Source organism: Micromys minutus (genome assembly GCF_963924665.1).
Source record: "Micromys minutus genome assembly, chromosome: 2".
Lineage (NCBI taxonomy): Eukaryota > Metazoa > Chordata > Mammalia > Rodentia > Muridae > Micromys > Micromys minutus.
The window spans coordinates 59,883,668-59,902,740 of record NC_137971.1 but is presented as its reverse complement, the minus strand read 5'-3'; the positions used below and the strand labels follow the sequence as shown (position 1 = coordinate 59,902,740).

The following is a 19,073-nucleotide window of genomic DNA, read 5'->3' as shown; positions in this document are numbered from 1 at the left end:
ATCAGCCAGTTTAAACACGAGGTAGAAAAAAATCCCAGGGTCAGTGAAAAACACATAAAATGTCCAGGAACACTCTAAGATATATGGCATTAAAAATAACAGCTACACACAAAGATGACATCAATTAATTTGCTACCATGGATGGGAGAAAGTTCATAAGACCTCAACTCTACACCATGAATTACTGACAACCAAGGAGAAATGAGAGTGGGCAAAACAGTCTTTCCTAAGTAAGAGCACACCAGTTGGTTATCCAGTACCAGATGATCATCCCTGAAAACATTTGCATGTAAGTAGCCTGAGCAAAACACACACATATGTGTGTAACAATGTAAAAAAGAGGTCACAAATTTCAAAGGGGGCAAAGATGACTATATGAGAGGAGCGTTTGGAAGGAGGAATGGAAAGGGGAAAAATGTAATTGTATTATAATCTCAAAAAATGAGAGAGAGGTGGGGGAAATTAATATGGTTATGAAGGCATATACCTTTAATCCCAGGAACACAGGGAGAGAGGCAAGGTGATCTCTGTGAGTTTGAGGCCAGACTGGTTGATATGAGAGTTCCAGAACAGCCAGGTCTACACAGAGAGAGACTTTATGTCAAACAGAATAAAACAAACAAACCATGTGGCACTCCATTCATGTGCCTAACATTTATGTTTAAGTCTCATTTAAAATAAGTTAAAATAACATATAGGTACAAAAATTTTCCTGAAATAAAAATATGAACTTTTATATAATGGAAAGGTATGTTATATATTAGCTTTAATGTTTAAAGAATAAAGGAGTGGGGACTAGAGAGATGGCTCAGCAATTAAGACCACTGGCTGCTCTTCCAGGGTATCCAGGTTCAATTCCCAGCACCCACTGGTATCTCACAACTGTCTGTAACTCCAGTTCCAAGGGATCCTCCATCTAATACTTTTCTTTTTTAAATCTCTATGGGGACACACACACATGTAAGTAAATAAGTAAATGAATAAATAAATAAATAAACAATAGAAAAACAAGACTGAAGAAAAGCACCAAGGAAAGAAATGCTTTGTATCATAGAATACTTCTAGGGTTTTATTGTTTGTTTAAGATTATTTTATATGTATGAATGTTTTGCCTGCATGTATGTTTGTTAACTTCATGTGTGTCTGATGCCAGAGGAGGAAGAGGAGGAAGAGGAGGAGGAGGAAGAGGAGGAGGAGGAAGAGGAGGAGGAGGATGAGAACATCATCATCATCATTATTAACAACAACAACAACAACAACAGGAAGAGGGAGGAGTAGGAAGAAGGATGAAGGAGGAGAAATGAGGGGGAAGAAGGAAAGAAAAAGGAAGGGGAAGAGATGGTGGCTTTGGATCCCCTGGAATGGAGTTACAGATGGTCTGAGTCATTATGTGGGTGCTGAGAATTGAACCCATGTCCTCTGTAAGAACAGCAAGTGCTCTTAACGACTGAGCTATTTCTCTAACTCCCATTGTTGGTTTTAAGTTAGTGTTTCTCTGTATAGACCAGGCTGGCATCAAACTTTCTAAACTTTTTTTTTTAATTGTGTTCTTAGTGCTGTGATGACAGGTATACACTAGAATACTCTTGAATTAATTGATTTCTGCTTACTTAACAAGGTAGAAAAAACATAAGCACAAAGAATGATAAAATAGTTTATTTTTATTAATCTTTTTAAGACTCTAGCTATTCTTAGATTTGAACTAATGGTGAATAAAAGTAGTTACTGTAAGTTGGGGAGGAGGTGTCTGTGACTGTCTTAATTGTAACTTTTACAAGATGTTCCCATTTTTAGGAACAAACCTACTTTCATAACTCACGTCTGCCTAAGTTAAGGTAGCTTTGTCTAGAAGTCAATAAGCATAGTGGCTGAAATGGACATTTGGAAATGTTCCCATTGTGAACCCGGGGACTACACTGGGGTTGTGCTCAAGTGTGAGCAAATGGGCACAATCCAAACTTTCACTGCACTTCAGAAATGGAAGGACCAACTTCTTTTTCTTTTTTAGTTTTCCCAGACGAGGTTTCTCTGTGTAGCCCTGGCTGTCCTGGAACCCACTCTGTAGACCAGGCTGGCTTTGAATGCACAGATTTGCCTGCCTCTACCTACTCAGTTCTGGGATTAAACTTTCCATAAAAGGTGATTGTAGCCTGTAGACGGAGCAAGCATTTCCTGGCATGTCTGTCACTAGGGATGCTGTGGAGGTCTCTCCATGCCTCCCTGAGCAAGTATTTCTGTCACATACAGCTACTGTGGGGGTCCTTTCCTGCCTTCCTGAGTCCTGACACAGCTCTCCTGTTTTGACACAGAACTCTGGGTGTGACTGAGGAGACCACACTTCCTCTTCCTCCCACTTATAGCTCAAGTTCCTAGGAAGAGGACTGGGGGTGGAGCAGAATGACGGGGCAGCCTGTTCTCCATGCCACTTGGTTGCCAGAAGTACTCACAGCAGAAAGAAAGCTCCACTTTGAAAACCAGGTGGGAACCTCTGGCCTGCACTCCTGATTCCTCTCTGGACTGTCATTGGAGACAGACAACTGAGAGCTTCTATTCACTTTCCTTAAGGACAGAGATATACTATGACTTATAATGAACTATTTACCAAGATCCACCAAAGCAAAGCTAAGCCAATATGACAAGGTTATGATAGAGATTTTAATTAACTTGAATAATTAACTTTTTCCTTCTTTCTTTTCTCCTCTTCCTTTTCTCTCTCTCTGTCTCTTTCTCTGTCTCTCTCTCTTTCTCTCTCTCTTTCTGAGTCAACATTTCTCTGTGTAACTCTGGCTATCATAAAACCTGTTCTTCATACCATGCTGACCTTGAATTTGCAGAGAGATCTTCCTTCCTCTGCTTTTTAAGTGCTGGGATTAAAGGCATGTACCTCCACTACTTGGCAATAATTATCATTTTTAAAAGACAAGATCTCCAATAGCCCAGGCTATTGTGGACCTCACTACAGAGCTGAACTTGTACCTCTCTAGTGTTGTTATTATTGGCCTGTGGAACTAATTCAGGGAAGAAAGTTCCTTTTAATGCAGAAAGGAGTATAATGGGTAGAGCCAGTGAGATTTATTTTCTAATGGACCATCACCACTCAAAATGATATAACAATGTAATTGAATAGTATCTTCTCACTAGAACAGTATCTTCTCACTAGCTCAGTGGTACCTCTGTTTACTAGTTTATACACTCTCTAGGGCCTAATTGTCCCATGTGTGTGCCAGGGGTGGTACTTACTACTCAACATATACCAACAAGCAACAACAACAACAACAAAAAACCTGACAGGACTCAAGAAATTTAGAGGATATGAGAAACAGTTTCCACTATGGTATAGCAAGAGCCTGTTCCTGCTTCTTTTGTTTGTTCGGGTTTGAGACAAAGTCTCACTTTGTAGCCACCGCCTGCAGAGTGTGTGTGTGCCCTGGCACCTCTGCTCTGTAAGCCTTGGACTCACAGAGATCCATCTGCCTCTGTTTAGGAAAGGCTGGGATTAAAGACACGTGTTACCACACCCAGATTTTCAGCTTTTTAAAACTTTTTATTTTTAGTTCTTTCCTCTAACAATAGTTTGAGTATGTTTTTGAAGTCTCTTGTAGACTCAACAATGGACAATGGAAACGAAACTTTCTAGAGATGATTTATGAAACACAACGTTGCAGAATAGATATTATTGCTTGAGGATGGACGGTCAGCATCAGCCTTGCTGATTTTTATATTAAGAATGTGGGTACTACCAACACTTAATTACAACCTTAAAAATGTATTCGAAAAATAAATAAATAAATAAATAAGAGAGAAAAAAAAGAATGTGGGTACCATCAAAACCATTCTTGTTTCAACCCCCCCCCCCCCAAAAAAAAGAAGCTTTGGTATCTTTCTGAATCATTGTCAGCACAGAGGCAAATGTTCTTTTTGAGCTTTTCCTGGCTTCGGTTTAGGTTCTGTCAGTTTATTTTGGGGTGGGCTGGGCTGGGGGATGTTAGTTATTTACAGTACTATGTACCTTTTGGCCACAGACGGTTAGCCCCTCACGAGGGATGCACATTTTCACAGGGGCTTCTGCCCTGTCTGCTGCAAAGCACTTTGATGATCTGAGTATGCTTCTGTCTGACTCATGGATCAGGCCACTGCTTTCTGCTCGATAATTTTATGTGGATGAGTTGGGCCTGTCCACAGTCTGTTTAAGACAAAGGAGAGGGATTGATCTCACCCAGAATAGCAGCCATTGAACTCACATTGATTGATCCCTCTGTGATCATCCTGACATGGTCAGGAAGGCTCAAAATGACCATGTAAATCCTCAGTCATTGCCTTGCAGCACTGAGAGACAGCTCTGGATCCGAGTGACTGGGGAGGCGTGGGCTGCAAGGCGTGCCGAACAAGCTGTCTTCCTCCTATTGGGAGCTCTTATCAGCATCAGTGACTTTTATGGAGCTGGTTAAGTGCAAAACAGAAGGGCTGGGAAAGGAGCTTACTGGTGGTTGGAGCTTGGGGCTGGTGGGGCACTTGGCTTAGGGTGGAGACTCTCAGCAATCCAGCAGAAGGGGCCCCAGAGGGTAGAAGAGACACTACAGAACTGAGCGGAGTGTGTGGTTATTGGTGAGGGCTCTGCCTTTGCTGCAAGCTCTCAGCTGGCTAAGGATTTGGGAAAGGTTTGTAAATGTATAGTGACCTTCCAGCCCACCCCTTGACTAGTGATTGACTTCCAGGGAAGAGTCTGTATCCTTTGGGAGTACTAGGTGCAAAGTACTGGCTACATTTTGACAGGCAGCCCCCAGGGCCAGGCCTTTTTGAGAGCCTCTTCTGGTGCACAGACTCTCAAGTGCTGCATCTTCCTCCCAGGTGATAGCAGATGTGAGCTGTTGAGGGCCAAGTGTTCTCCAAGCTCCTCTTACCCAGACATCACATGGTTGGGGTAAAACCAGCAGCAGGGCCTTGCCACCATTCTGTTTGTGATCTGGAAGCTGTTCTCTATGATATTTCTGCAATGGAAGTGCCATGGCGCCCTTTCTGAACTTGTAGAAATAGATGCCATTTATAATTCAGATTTTTCTCCCCAAGCTCAGTAGCCCACCCAGCTCATAAGTTGCCCATTATATAGGGCATCTGCATACTTAGGTGTCTGTTTGGTTTAGAAACAATATTCTATCACTACCTTAGTACCCACAGACTATTTTTTCTTTACATCAACTCAAACCAACAAATTAGCTTACAACTTCCTATGTAAAAAAGGATTATGGCTTATATTATTGCTCATAAAAATTGTCAGGATACATATACATCATTTGCGTTCACGGCCTACACTTTTTTTAAAAAAGATTTATTTGTTTATTTCATGGATGTGAGTACACCGTAGCTGTCTTCAGATACACCAGAAGAGGACATCAAATCTCATTACAGATGGTTGTGAGCCACCATGTGGTTGCTGGGAATTGAACTCAGGACCTCTGGAAGAGCAGTCAGTGCTCTTAACCACTGAGCCATCTCTCCAGCTCCACAACCTACACTTTTGAGTGTTGGTTTGGTGTGGTGCCCTTTGATATGTCCAGATTTATTCTGCTTCATACAAGGAGACAATGATCCTAGTGGAATTTGCTGGACGTTCTTTCCCCACAGCATTGGCATCTTTAGCTTCCTATTTTCCCTTGAAAAGACTTTGAAATTTTAATGACAAGCCATGAAAGTAGGTAATGTGAGTATCCAGGCTTAGGCCTTTTGCAAAACTTTCTTGGTTGAAGAGGAGAAAGTGTGGAGGAGGAAGAAAAGGAGGGATGAACAGAGAAGGAAGGAAACAGAAGCTGGGATTATATTGAATCAGTAGATCAAGAGAGGAAAATTAATATTTTGCTGCTATTGAGTCTTCTATCCATAACCACAGTTCACTGCTCTCCTTACTGTTAGATCAAAGAGGCTGCTTTGTAGAGGGGCATTAGCCACCCCTTATATTCTCCTTATAAACTGGTAACTATATATTCTGGCAAATTACTACCTAGAAAGTTCTAGCATGTGCTGCACATGTGCATGAGGTGGCTGATATGATCAGAGGGTTTCTGATTCCTTGGGATTGGAGTTACAGAAAATTGTGAAGCACCATGTGGATGCTGAGAACCTAACTTAAGAGCAGTGAGCATTCTGAACTGTAGAGCAATTTCTCCAGATCCTAAAAGGATACTAAAAATAGAAAAGTTTTATGACAATGTTCATTTTCTGTCTCCCCATTCCCCCTTTTTGATTTAGGGGTACGTAGTCCAGTATGACCTGGAATTCTTCACCCCCTTGTCTCCATCTATCAAGTACTGCCATTCTAGAGCTGAGTCACCACACCTGGCTTATCACACAATTTTTCTAATTTTGTGGTATCAGACACAATCTAACAACGAAAGGGTGTAACCAGTTCAGTGAATTATCATGTGTGTATTAGGTGACCTTTATACGGCCACTAGAAACATTTAAAAAGAGTTTTAGTTTATCTGGAAGCACTTACAGTAGAATATTGGACTTCAAGCAGAAGCCAAAACTGTGTATATGTCATGCTGAGAGTGCTGTCGGACTAAGGAAAACTGAGAAATACCATCAAGATAATGTGACAAGTGGAAGCTCCTTTCAGACTGATGTCGTTTGGTCAGCGTTTAAGTGTGTGCACAGATGAATGTGTGCATGTTTGTGTAAGTACATGTGTGTGGCAGAGATCAGCCAAGTGACATTTTTCAGGAGCTGAATAAAAATACATATTTATTTTATTGTATATTGCTGTTTTGTCTGCATGTATGCACCACACATGTGCCTGCTGCCCATGAAATCTAGAAGAGGGTGTTGGATCTCTTGAGACTCCAGTTACAGTGGGAATCAAACCAGGGTCCTTTGGGAGAGAAGTCAGTGCTCCTAAGCACACCTTTGTTGTTGTTGTTGTTGTTTTATGAGACAGGCAGGGTCTCTTATTAGGAGGTGGGGCTGGCCAATTAGGTTAGGCTGCATGGTCATTGAGCCTCAAGAATCTAGCTGTCTTAATCTCTCCAGCAATGGGATTACAGGCATGCATGCCCAAGCCTGGCTTTTAATGTTGGGGCTGGGGATCAAACCCAGTTATTCATGCTTGCAGGGCAAGTATTTTGCCAACAGGGTCAGCTCCCTAGCTTCCAGCATATGTTTCCTTCACGGAACAGTTGAGAAAGCCAGCGTGCACATAACATCTGAAATATAGTACACATGTCCCTTGCCTACCTCCACTGAGAATCTCAGCTTGTTGAAGAGCAGGACTTTAGTTTTCATCATCTAAAGGATGCACAACAGCACGCGACTCTTCCTAGGGAGATTATTTGTATTCACAGCAGGTAGAGAAGCCAGCGAGGGACCCAAGAAACAAATTATTCCATCCAAGTTCAGCTTGGTCAATCAGTGGATTTATTGGAATAACTTACAGAAACGTGGTTTGCTTGGGGAGCTGCAACACTGAAAAGATCACCCCATTATGTGTGATGATCCACAAAACTATATGATTTTGCTGCATAATTTGCTACATGGGTATTGACTGCTTATATAATCTCAGGGTGAGGCCTCATACATTTTTAAAATGTTATGAACCTATGAGTCTTTTAATCTTCCTGTGAGTTTAAAAGCCTCATGAGCTTGGTGAGTCCCCACCCAACCCCAAAGGAATGTTATCATCATGAGGAAAGGTATACAGCAGCACCTAATACATATTTGTCAAATGAATAATCAGGTAAGTGGAGCATGCTTGCAGGTTAAGGTTGCATGGTGATCTGGAGTCCTGCTTAAACTCTGCCCTTGCCACAACCTGCTGACTCTGGAAGTTTCACATTTTTAAGATTTATTCTTATTATTTTAATTATGTATATGTGTGGGTATAGGGCTATGCACATGTATGCAAGTGCCCACAGAAATCAGATCCCCAGGAGCTGGGCTTATAGGCAGTTAGTTGTAAGCCATCTAATGTGGGTGCTGGGAATTGAACTCAGGTCCCCAGGAAGACATCTTACCCACTCTTAACCACTGAGCCATCTCTATGACTCTTATTTTCTCATGTACAGAACATAAACAGCTCTTAAGACAGTGCTGAGAAGCAGCAGGCCACATTGTGGTCCACTCTCACGCAGCTGGAATCTGAAGGTGGTAACTGCTACCAGCCCCATCATTGTGGAGAGGACCCATCAGACTCAGGGATGCCCTCCTTTCCTGCAGGCTAAAGGTGATGACATGTTCTCCGTAAGCAAACTCTAGGCTCAACTGGGCATACTGGTCCACATCTGTAATTTAGCATTTTGAGGCAGATAGATCATCAAAAGTTCAAGGCTAGACTTGGCCACAGAATGAGACCTTATCTCAAAACAAACAAATAAGTATGCACAATGCACAACTGCATAGTTAAAAGGGTGAAGACGCATGCTGTCAAATCTGAGAATATCAGTTTGATGCCCAGGATCTACATATTGAAAGGAGAGAACTGACTCTCACAGGTCACACAGATCGGGTATACACACACACACACACACACACACACACAGAGAGAGAGAGAGAGAGAGAGAGAGAGAGAGAGAGAGAGAGAGAGAGAGAGAGAGAGGAGAGAGAGAGAGAGAGAGAGAGAGAGAGAGAGAGAGAGAGAGAGAGAGAGAGAGAGAGAGAGAGAGAGAGAGAAACAGATATAGACATACAGATACAGACACAGGCACACAGACAGACATGCAGACATAGATACCACTCTCCCACCATAAATCAAAATCATATCCCAACTTAGAGGTCTACCTTGTTTTCCCTACCAAAAGAGGACGGGGGCTTGGATTCTCTAACCTAGTTAGAGATTGGATTCTCTACACCTAGTTAGATTCTCTGCCTAGACAAAGTTATCCAAGGTCACTTAACCCCAGCGTTGTGGTATGCAGTGGCAGGGATGTTGAAGCCTGGTTATGGGAAGAGTGACATGTACCTAGGAATGGGAAGTGCCGTCATGGCATGTGCTAAGGGACGGAGAATACTCACAAGGAATATGGGGTGTAACCCTTCAACCTGTTGCTAGCTCTGAATCTGAAATTCTCTTGGACTAAGTAATAATGTGGCCAATGTGCTGCTTTTTCTAGGAAGGTTACAACATAGAGTTTAGCCAATGGCTTGGATCTAGTTTTCTTCCTGGGGGCCCCAAATACTCTGGCCAAAGAGGGATGGATGTCACCACAGCAGGTGGGACTCACAGACCACCTCCATCTTCTGCCCTTTTCTGCCCAGGTGGGTTCAGGTCTACCCTTCTCATTTTATCTTGGTCCTGGTAACACAGAGACCCCGGACTGCACCCAAGAGGTGAGGAAAGCACAGGAAAATGAGTGTCCTTCCTGCTTTTAGAAATGTGGATTTGAACATGGTGAGGTGAGCACTATTTCTTCCTGAGGACTGGATGATTCTGGATCCACCTTTGCTTGACATCTCACTGATTCAAATAGTAAATGTTTGTTGAGAACTTTGTTATGCAGCCAGTTCTATAATACTATAGTAGTGTAAAGGGGCAAGTGAATGGGCAGTCCATGGTGGAGGGGCCAGTGTGGGGCCTCAGATAAGAGGAAACCAGCCAGGCTAATGAGACATGTGTTTGCCAAGGTCTGGAGGCCAGAACCAGGGTGTTCCTGAGGTGACGTTTTAGATAATGAATTGGAGAAGTAAAGGGGTGTGTAGGTTTGTGAAAGTTTTCTCTGAGTCACAATCAGTTGTGAGAGCAAAGGCAGGGTGTGGGACCCATGAGGTCAGCCAGGAGGAAGTATGCCCCCAGGAAGTACACAATCAGGACCCCAGGATTTGGGTGGGGCACACAGAGAGCCTAGCAGAGGAGATGAGGGAAAAGGGTGGGAGGAATGCTCTCCATAGTACATGTAGGTCCTGGCAGGTGTGTCATGAACATTAGAGTAAGCCTCCAGGAGGGAACAGAGGCATCAGCCATGTTGGGAGACTGGCTGAGATCCAGCCTAGGAACTGGCTACTGAACTAGAAGGCCAGAGGAATTCTCTATCATGCCTTTGTAGTATGTGGCTATGAGGAACCAATCTGATGCTCCTCCACATGCTAGGCAGAGACTCCAGGACACCTTTAAGGCAGGGTTGCAGTAAAGGCAGAAAGATGCAGGGACACGGCAAAATCCAGGGCAAAGGAGTATTTTTTATTAAAAGCAGACTCTTAGGCTGGCCTGATGGTACAGCCCAGGAGGAGCATCCGGATGTGAGATCGGTACCTCATCTCCCTGAAAGGCTGGGGAGTCACAGAGTAGTTACCAGATAAAACAGCTTGCTGCTGTAGCAGGATGCCCGGACTGTAAATATTTCCACAGTAAAGAGTAAGAACAATTGCTTGGGTGGATGGTGATCCAGAGAGAAGGCAGGATTTCTGTTGCCATCTTTAGTGATGAGAACTCATGTGGGAAGTGCTCAGTGGATATGCCCCTGAGTATGAGGGTGCCTTGGATGTGGGAGTACATGTCCTTTAATTTTTTTTTTTTTTTTTTTTTTTTTTTGTCTACTTTGGAATCAGACTCAGAGCAAGTACATAACACACATAATCAGTCTTGAGGGGCAGCCAGAAAGTGTAAGAAACAGGGAGAGGTGGGGGAGGGGTGCATGAGAGCAACTGAATCCTGGAGGAGAGGAAGCTGGAAGCTGAGGCATGTGCATGCTTGTCTGTGTGGACGTCTTTTGGGCATGTACATATTGATTAAAGGATGGGATCGGCATTGGGTTTGAAGTTTTTGGTGTGCCTGTGCATGTGCGTCTTGTGGAAGAAAATCTGAAGGACAGAGGGAGGCGAGGTGCTTGGACTTGGAGGTAGCGTTGTTATTGATTTGAAGGGATGAGTCTGTGATAGGGTAGGGTGTTGAAGTGGGACTAGGACTACCCACTAGGGTGCTGGAGGAGTCCAGAATGGATAACAGGCTCAAGAGGGGCTAAGACTGTGTGGAGAGCCATGCTTGGAAGGATGAAGGAAGGGCAGAATCTGATGTTTATGAAGGAAGGAGGTTAGGACAGTACTCACCTTGGCCAGGGAGTGCTGGTATATGAGGGAAAAAATGGCCTGAGGGGAGGCAAGGAAGCGATGCCACCACTTTCATAACAGGTTCCAGGGAACAGCATGCCCTACATCTGGTTTCTATTAAGGGTATGCTTGCCAGGTATAGCGATATGCTATTACGCGGCCCTTGGGAGATGGAGACAAGAGGGTTAGAAATTCAGTGCCAGCCCTAGCTGTGTGAGACCTAGTCTCCCTTGCAACAAAGACAAAGAATAAACAAAACAAGCAAACAAATAAGAGAATGTTTGACATGTGTTAGCATTGTTGAATTATCCAGCTTGGTGGGTATGGCAAAATGACACAGACTTGGGGGTGGGGGGGCGGGAGATTTGACTGTAGAACTTTATTTTTTACAGCTCCAGAGCCTGGAAGTTTAAGTTCTGCTCAGGGTGCTCCTGGCGTTAGGCAGAGGTCCTCTTGCTGGGTTCATATGACCTTCTATGTGCAGCTGGAGAGGAAGAGGACCGGGGATTTCTGATCCCACTTTTTATAAGGACAATAATCCCAATGGAGCAGAATGCCCCCCTTCAGGCCCATGTAACTTCAAAGACCTCAGGATAGGTCTTATTTCTCAATAACCGAATGCGGAGCTAGGGCTTAAGTCTATCAAGTCTGGATGGGGGCACACAATTAAGCTCACAGCAGACATCTACTACTGAGTGGTGTGGATGATCAGCGGATGGTTGGGGTTTTTGTGGAATAATAGGGGTGTGAGGCAGACTAGGGACAGGGAAAAACAAAGGCAAACTATACCGCAGCTTGAGTGTGAGTCAATTGGAGGCCACGTGCCTGTGCAAAGTGTGGACGAAAGTACTTGGGACACCGGGATTGAATACGGACACTAGTCTTTGCTTCTTTATAGCAGTGTTTCCATGTCACTGGCAGTGCAAATTTGCCTGCTCCCATCATGTATCTGGCATCACGACAACCCGAAGCCCATAAGGACAGGGAATAAACCTTATTTTGGGAAAGTGCCAATCCATTCTTAGAATTTCTTTCCCTACTTTAACTCTTGAATAATCTTTTCTTCTGCTAACGCCTGCCTACGAGCAGAGCATCCGAAATCATGGCCGTAGGTTTTCCTTGAGAAGACTGCACACATTCACTCCTTGAGTGTGGACTTCTCTCTGCAATACTACTTTCTTTCTCTTAATTCTTTACTTTGTCTCATCTCTGAATTCTTTCTTGAATGGTGCCAAGAGTTGGGAAACGCTTGGTAGAGAGCATGTGGTTACCGGGCACTGTACTGTAAGCGCCGGATACTCATTTCGAAGCCTTGCTGTAGGAAGCTCATTAACATTGACTGTTAAATGCTCATTACACACTGGATGATGTTCACATCTATTGCGTTAAGTAAATGCCCCGCTAAAATTAATTCCGGCAGTTACTTGTTTCCTCTGAAAAAATCCATCTACAGAGGGCAAGATGGCTCGCTGAGTAAGATCCCTTGGCACTAATTGATGACCTGAGTTCAAATCCCAGAACCCACGATCTAAGGAGAGAACTGATAAGTGGAACTTGTTCTCTGTAGCATGAGTGTCTGAACCAACGCATACCATACATACAAACTAAAGAATTAAAGAATGAACCTAGGAGAAGAACTCTCCTTGCAAAGAGGGTTCTGGTATGTCTGTAGTACTGTTTCCTTTACAGTGAATGCCTCCTCGAGGGCTATGGTGCAGTAGTCCCACTGGACAGGACTTTCTGGTGGCCTAGACTAGCAAGGATGCCCCAGCTCACTATCTTCCCTACCAGCTCCATCCCACCACCAGGATCATCTGACTTTATCTCAGAGAAATCTCTTGATTCCTTCTACACGTAGAGCTTACTCTACTTTTCTAACTAGCAGACTTCTCTCCCCCCACCCCCAGCTCTCTCAGATGGCTAAAATTCCTGGACTGACCACATCCCTAACTCTGGGAACTGTCCCTGGGTGTGGCATGGGGGCCACAGCTGGCTGTCCAAACACCTACTCTGAACTTTCTTTTCTTTTTTTTTTTTGGGGGGGGGGGGAGGGGACTGGTCTCAAGCTATATAGTCCAGGCTGGCTTCAAACTCGTAGTAGCAATCCTGCTACAACTTCCGAGGAGTAGTGGGAAGTCAGGAGTACTCCAATACGCTTGCTTCTTAAAATTATTTTTTTTATTTTTCTGTTTCTGGATGTCAACAGCTTTCTGTCTTGTAAGCAAAGTCCTTTATAAGGAACTGGGTGGACGTGTTAGGAAATTGCAAAATCCCATACACTTATCTGCAGACCCACTCTTTTCAGACCCAGAGCAGGGACTGGAGGAGGCTCCTCCCCAATTCTCCGTGACCTTGCTCCCTCCCACGATCCGCCTACGTCAGACTCCCCGTACCGGCGAGGGCCTGGATGCGTTCCACATCGGGGGCAGGATGGAGGTTCCAGGAGCTCCAGGACTCCCAACCGGAGCAGCTAAAGGAGCACAGACTACAGTCATACAAACCCGCGGCTCCTTTAAGAATCGCCTTGTTAGCAGGGTCGTGACGTCATGGGAGTGAAGGGTGGAATATGCGCGTAACCGCGGCAGGGCGGGGCAAAACCAAGGGAGGACTCTGGAGTCTGACTGACAGGAATGCCCCATATGCCCGCCTCTCCCCCTTCTCTGGTGTTGGCTCCGCCCCACCCTAGGCCCAGCTCCTGTGAGCAGACCCGCCCCTGCACAGACCCCACCCCCACGTCTGGCTCCCGCCCGAGGATCCGCCCTTCCAGCGGACCCGGAGCCAGGGAGCCTATGACCCAAGTCTGTAGACTGTGTGCAGACCCCGCCCCACAATGAGGCCCCGCCCCCAGCGCGACCCACAGCTCCGCCTTCTAGGGTCCCACCTCCTGTGGGGCGGGACTTGTCCCAGCCGGAGTCGGCGGCGGCGGCTGCGGGAACTTTCCCGGCGGGTCTAATGGCTGCGCGCGGGCCGCTGTGAGGCGCGGCGGCGAGCGGGCGCGGGGCCGCGGAGCAGCGAAGAGCTAGCGACCGCGAGGCTGGAGCCCCGGCCAGGCCCGGTCCGACCCGCCAAGCCCGCGATGCGCCCCGGTGTTGTCCCCCGGCGCAGCTGACGCCCCGCGGCCCCGCGAGACCCCAGCCCTAACGGCCCCGCAGGAAGCGGCCGCCGCCACCCAGTCCAGAGCCCGCTCCGCCCGGGCACCATGGCGGGGAAGGCGGCCGCCCCCGGCACCGCGGTCCTGCTGGTCACGGCCAACGTGGGCTCGCTCTTCGACGACGTAAGTGCCGCGCCATCGGCTAGGGAGGGGCGGCTACTGGCCAGGAGTCTCCCAGCCCAGGACCCTGACATTCCCATTTCCAGTTGGAGACCCTAAATTCCGGCCCTTATAGCGCCTTCTATAGCCGCAGACCCCGGGCCAGTTGTCTTTTGGACGAATGACTCTGATGCCCCCTACCCACATCTGGAGACTTGGACCAGGAATTTCCCAAGCCCCAGACCCTGACCCCATAGCGGGGTACCTTAGGCCAGGAAACTTCCAGCTACACACCCGGGACCTTGACACCGCTTTTCTGGTACCCGAGGCCAAACTCGAAGACTCAGCTTTTGAACCCCTGTCTTAACACATACTACAGGAACCCAGACTAAGTCCGGATCCTTGAATCCTGATGCTGGTTCCTTGCTTTGCTCCCGAGACAGCAAAACCCTATCCCTTTCCTGCCCCGGAACTCCAGAGCCACAAGTACTGACCTGGAATTCTGACCCAGAATCCTGATCCTTGGCTGTCCTGGCCTCCAAACCTAAGCACATGCTGACCCCAGGATTCCTGATTCACCCCTGGCCCCCAGTCTCTGACTCTGATCTCCAAAGTCTGATTTCTGATTTCAGAAACCCAGCTTTCAAATGTTGGTTCCTTGTCCTCCCAACTCAGACCTCACTGATCCTACCCTAAAACCTCAGAACCTATACCTACTCTTGGCCCCAGAGTGGTATTCTTTTCTCTAATTCTGCATCCCACCTCCCACCCCTGAACCTTCCTCTCAGTAGATCTCAGTCCTGAACCTTGAGCTCCATACTCAGGTATCTGAGTCCTGATACCTAGATCCCATTCCTTGGTCCCACCTTCTGAGGGGACTAAGGTGTGAGGCACTCTCGTTTTGCCATGTAACTTGCAATAGCACCAGTTCTCAAACTAGGCAGCTCTATTCAAGCCTTGGAGGGCTTTATAGTTCTGTTTACTAAATGAAAAGATGCAGAAAAGCTCTTCAAGGCCAAACATGATGCCAGAGGCCCTTATCTTGTAGAACGGTTCCTCCAGTCCCACCCTGGAACCCTGGGCTTTCTCCTCTGGGAGGTAGAAAGGAGCTGAGGCCTGGGGCACTGGGAGCTCCTTGGAGCAGGCTGGGGCTGACCTAGTTCAGCATTGCAGCCATGGTGCCACCCCACTGTTGGTACTTAAACTGCCAACCCAAATAAATCAGGATGCTGCTCCAAGTGGCGTGCTTGTTTAAGAAGAAAGGGTAGTGGCACAGATGGAACTACGGAGCCACGCACTCCCCTTTCTCCCTCCCCCTCCCCTTGCCTAGGTGAACAGTTGGGATGATGCCAGGGCTTGGATACAGGCCTGATGTAGATTTCAGGCAAGGGTCCTGTTTTCTTCCTGGCAGAAGAGCATGGGAGAAGAGTTTCACTGAGCTGAGTTCACAGACAGTATATGCTTGGCTTTTATTAGTAAAAAAAGGCAGGCGTCATGGCTATATTTTGTTATTTTTCACTTACAGACATGCCAGTGTTCTAGTTCCCTGCTAGGGAGGCACTGTCTGCCCTTTCAGGTTTTGGACAACTTGATGCAGTTTCACGTGTGATCGTTTTCCACAAGGGCCTGTCTGGGTGTGTGCCTGTATATTTAGCATTCTATTCTAGGTCTTCCAGTAACATGCTACTGTAGCGTGGTTTCTTTCAGATGATTCAGATCCGTTAGCTGTGGCTTCAAAGTCTCAGAAATGTCAGGAAAATTAGGCATGGTGGGGCACTTTCATCTCCAAGGGGAAATAATTTTGCTGTGAGAAACATTCTTTCTAGTAATTTTTGATTCTGAGTCTAGAGTTTTTGTTGTGTTTCAGTTGTGTACACACACACTTCTCCCTGCCGATATCAAAGAGTGACTTAATTCCCCTCTTTATGTATGGAGCCCTAATGTAGCCCTCATTGACCTGGAACTTAGTGTGTAAACTAGGCAGACAGATCCATCTGCATCTGCTGTGATTAAAGTTGGTTTACCACCATGGCCACCTTAACTCACTTTTTAGCAACATGGTGTCCGAATTTTTATTTGTTTTCTTAAAGCTCTCTGAAGTCTTGCACTACATTTATATCTAAAAGGAATATCTGTCTTGATGAATTGTACCTAAGTTCATTCCAAACCAGTCCCAAGGGGCAGGCATACCCTCAATGGAATGACCAAGAAAGGCACACTCATATTCTGTGGCCTGCTTCTTGGTCAGGGTTTGGGCACTGTGGGAAAGAAGCTGGGTAGAGAAAGTGGAAAATTCTCAAGTGAGTTAGATTTTAATTCCTCAGTTACGCTGGACTCAGAAAGTGCTTGTGGTTGACTGTGAACCTTGGTGTGCCATGTCCCTGATGACAGACGTACCTCTCCAGTGGTGTACAGGAGTTCTTGCTGTGGGAAACGAGCACTACCCTTAGCTGTTGCTTGAGGGAATCAGCTCCCAGGAGGAAAGTGTCCGATTTGAAACAGTCATGCTGGCTCTGAAGGATATTTTTTCCTTTTATGCACAAGCAGTAGGTGGTTTGTTTCTGCATTTGTAGTTTCAGAAGTCTCCCCTTCTATGTTCCCATCTTCTTTCTAATCAAGAGGTGACCCCTCTTAAAACATGTACTTTTTTTTTATTTTTAAAATGGGGAATGAACCCCGGCCTTTCCATCTTAGCTATAGGCCCTAGCCCATGTATGTAAATTTTAATCATAGCTTTGTCGTCAGTACCCTGGGATCTCCAGAACATCTTGTTCAGCCTGCTCTTGTCTTACCGGCAACCCTGGCTGACGTCCTTGCCTGGCAGGGTGGCCCACTGCAGTTACTGAGCTGTGCTGCTAAGGGCCTTCAGGTTGCTTGGAGCCCTTTGACCTTTTAGTCCTGTCCAAATGCATTGCTGTAGGCAGACTTGTTTCATGTTCTTAAAAAACTGTGGAAGATCTCTCAGTGTGTGTGTGTGTGTGTGTGTGTGTGTGTGTGTGTGTGTGTTACTATCAATACTCACTGTGTTAAATGTCAAAACTGAAAATGTTAAGTACAGAACATCATGGCACACTCTGCTTAATGGCAGAGGGATTGGTCACTTTATACCCAGCGCCAGAGCAGGGAGGCTCCATGGACCCTTGGATGAGCGTGACACAGTTAAAGTCATTGCACAGTGTTAAGAAAAAAAAAAAAACAACAACCTTGGCTCAGTCAGTCTTTGGGAGGAGAGTCTTCAGCCCATTCTCTGAGGACCTCTGCCCAGCTGGTGAGCCTTCAGAAGTGTTTTTCCAGGTAGCCAGGGGGTACCTGTTACTTTCTCATTTTCTAGTAGTGACTGCCACATTGCCTCTGGCTGATTCCTAGTTTGATTGGAAATCACTGAGAGAGAGGGGAAATGGGTGACCAAGGCCATGTCTATGATTGTTCTGCTGGTCTGGCTGGTGCTTTAACCACTGTGTTTGTAGCTCTAGACACTGCACTCTGCACGCATGGACTAGTAGTGAACTGAAGGTAAATGCTTGCAGGCGTGCTTCAGAGCTCTCTCGTCCTTACATGGTCAGGCTGTGTTGGCCTGGTCCTGCTATGTATTCAGAGTAAGATGTCATTCGGAACTTGTTTCCTGCTTTGCTTAGTTAACTCCCAAGTGACCCTTTCCAGGCAGACATGGTCTTGCAGAACTGGCAGTGTTAGTAGGGACCAAGGGTTCCTAGTCAGCAGATGGTTTTGAGCCATGGGATGGAGGGAGGCAAGTCATAACTGCTGTAGGTGGGTGGACTCCAGGCAGACACCTTGGCCCATTTCCCTCTTCCACCTCCCTCTTCAGATTTATCCGCTTTGCCAGGTTTTCACCACTGATGTGGAAGGGCTATATAGTCTGGCTCTCAGAAGCCTGTTCTGTCCTAGATAGCAGCCTTCATGAAGATGGTCTCTATCTCACTCCTCTTTCCAACACTCTACTCTGGGATTCTTGATGTCAGGACTAGGGTCACTTCTTTGCAGCTCTAGACCAATCCAGTCACTTTACAGGGAAGCCCTGTATATTGGCTTCACCTTCCATTGCTACTGCCCACCACTAGAATGTTTGCCATCTCTGTGGATTTGTCTATTTGGAGGTTCCTGGTTCCTGGAAGTAGACCTGTGGAGAATGTGGCTTTTGTGCCTGGCTTTTTTAACTTAGCAAGGAGTAAGTCATCAGAATTCTTTCTGTATTAGCATACATCACTGCTCTATGCTTTTCTATGGATAGAGTTGTTCCCGTGTGCTTGCATTTGTCCAGTAATCAGTTAGTGTGCATTTGGACTGCTTTTGTATCTTGTTTGTGAAAACTCTTGTGAACTCTGGTGCATATGTCCTGTGGGTGGGCATTTTCAGCTCACAGGGTGTGTGGTGTGTGCCTTGCAGAGGACTTGCTGAGTCCAGAAGAAACAACTGTCCTGCTTCTGGAGAAGCTACCATGCTATCTATATATGGATGTCTCTCTTTCCTCCTTTCCTTTCCTTTCCTTTCCTTTCCTTTCCTTTCCTTTCCTTTCCTTCCCTTCCCTTCCCTTCCCTTCCCTTCCCTTCCCTTCCCTTCCCTTCCCTTCCCTTTCCCTTTCCCTTTCCCTTTCCCTTTCCCTTCCCTTCCCTTTCCTTTCCCTTCCTTTTCTTCCCTTTCCTTTCTTTTCTTTTTCCTCCTCCTCCTCCTCCTCCTCCTCCTCCTCCTCCTCCTCCTTCTTCTCTCTCTCTCTCTCTCTCTCTCTCTTTCTCTCTCTCTCTCTCTCTCTCTCCCTCTTTCTCAGTTTTTTTTTTCT

The 19,073-nt window shown here is 46.1% G+C and overlaps 1 protein-coding gene across 2 annotated transcripts in view; it reads left to right on the top strand.

Annotated features, from left to right (window-relative positions):
- Positions 1-13,940: 13,940 nt before the first annotated feature.
- The window catches only part of INPP5A (inositol polyphosphate-5-phosphatase A), a 173,171-nt gene continuing 168,038 nt past the window's right edge, over positions 13,941-19,073 (top strand). For both annotated transcript variants that reach the window (XM_080910850.1, XM_080910851.1), the window contains exon 1: positions 13,941-14,302. In XM_080910850.1, the coding sequence (XP_080766976.1) occupies positions 14,228-14,302 (75 nt within the window). In that variant the 5' untranslated portion in view covers positions 13,941-14,227. The remainder of the gene's footprint in view (positions 14,303-19,073) is intronic.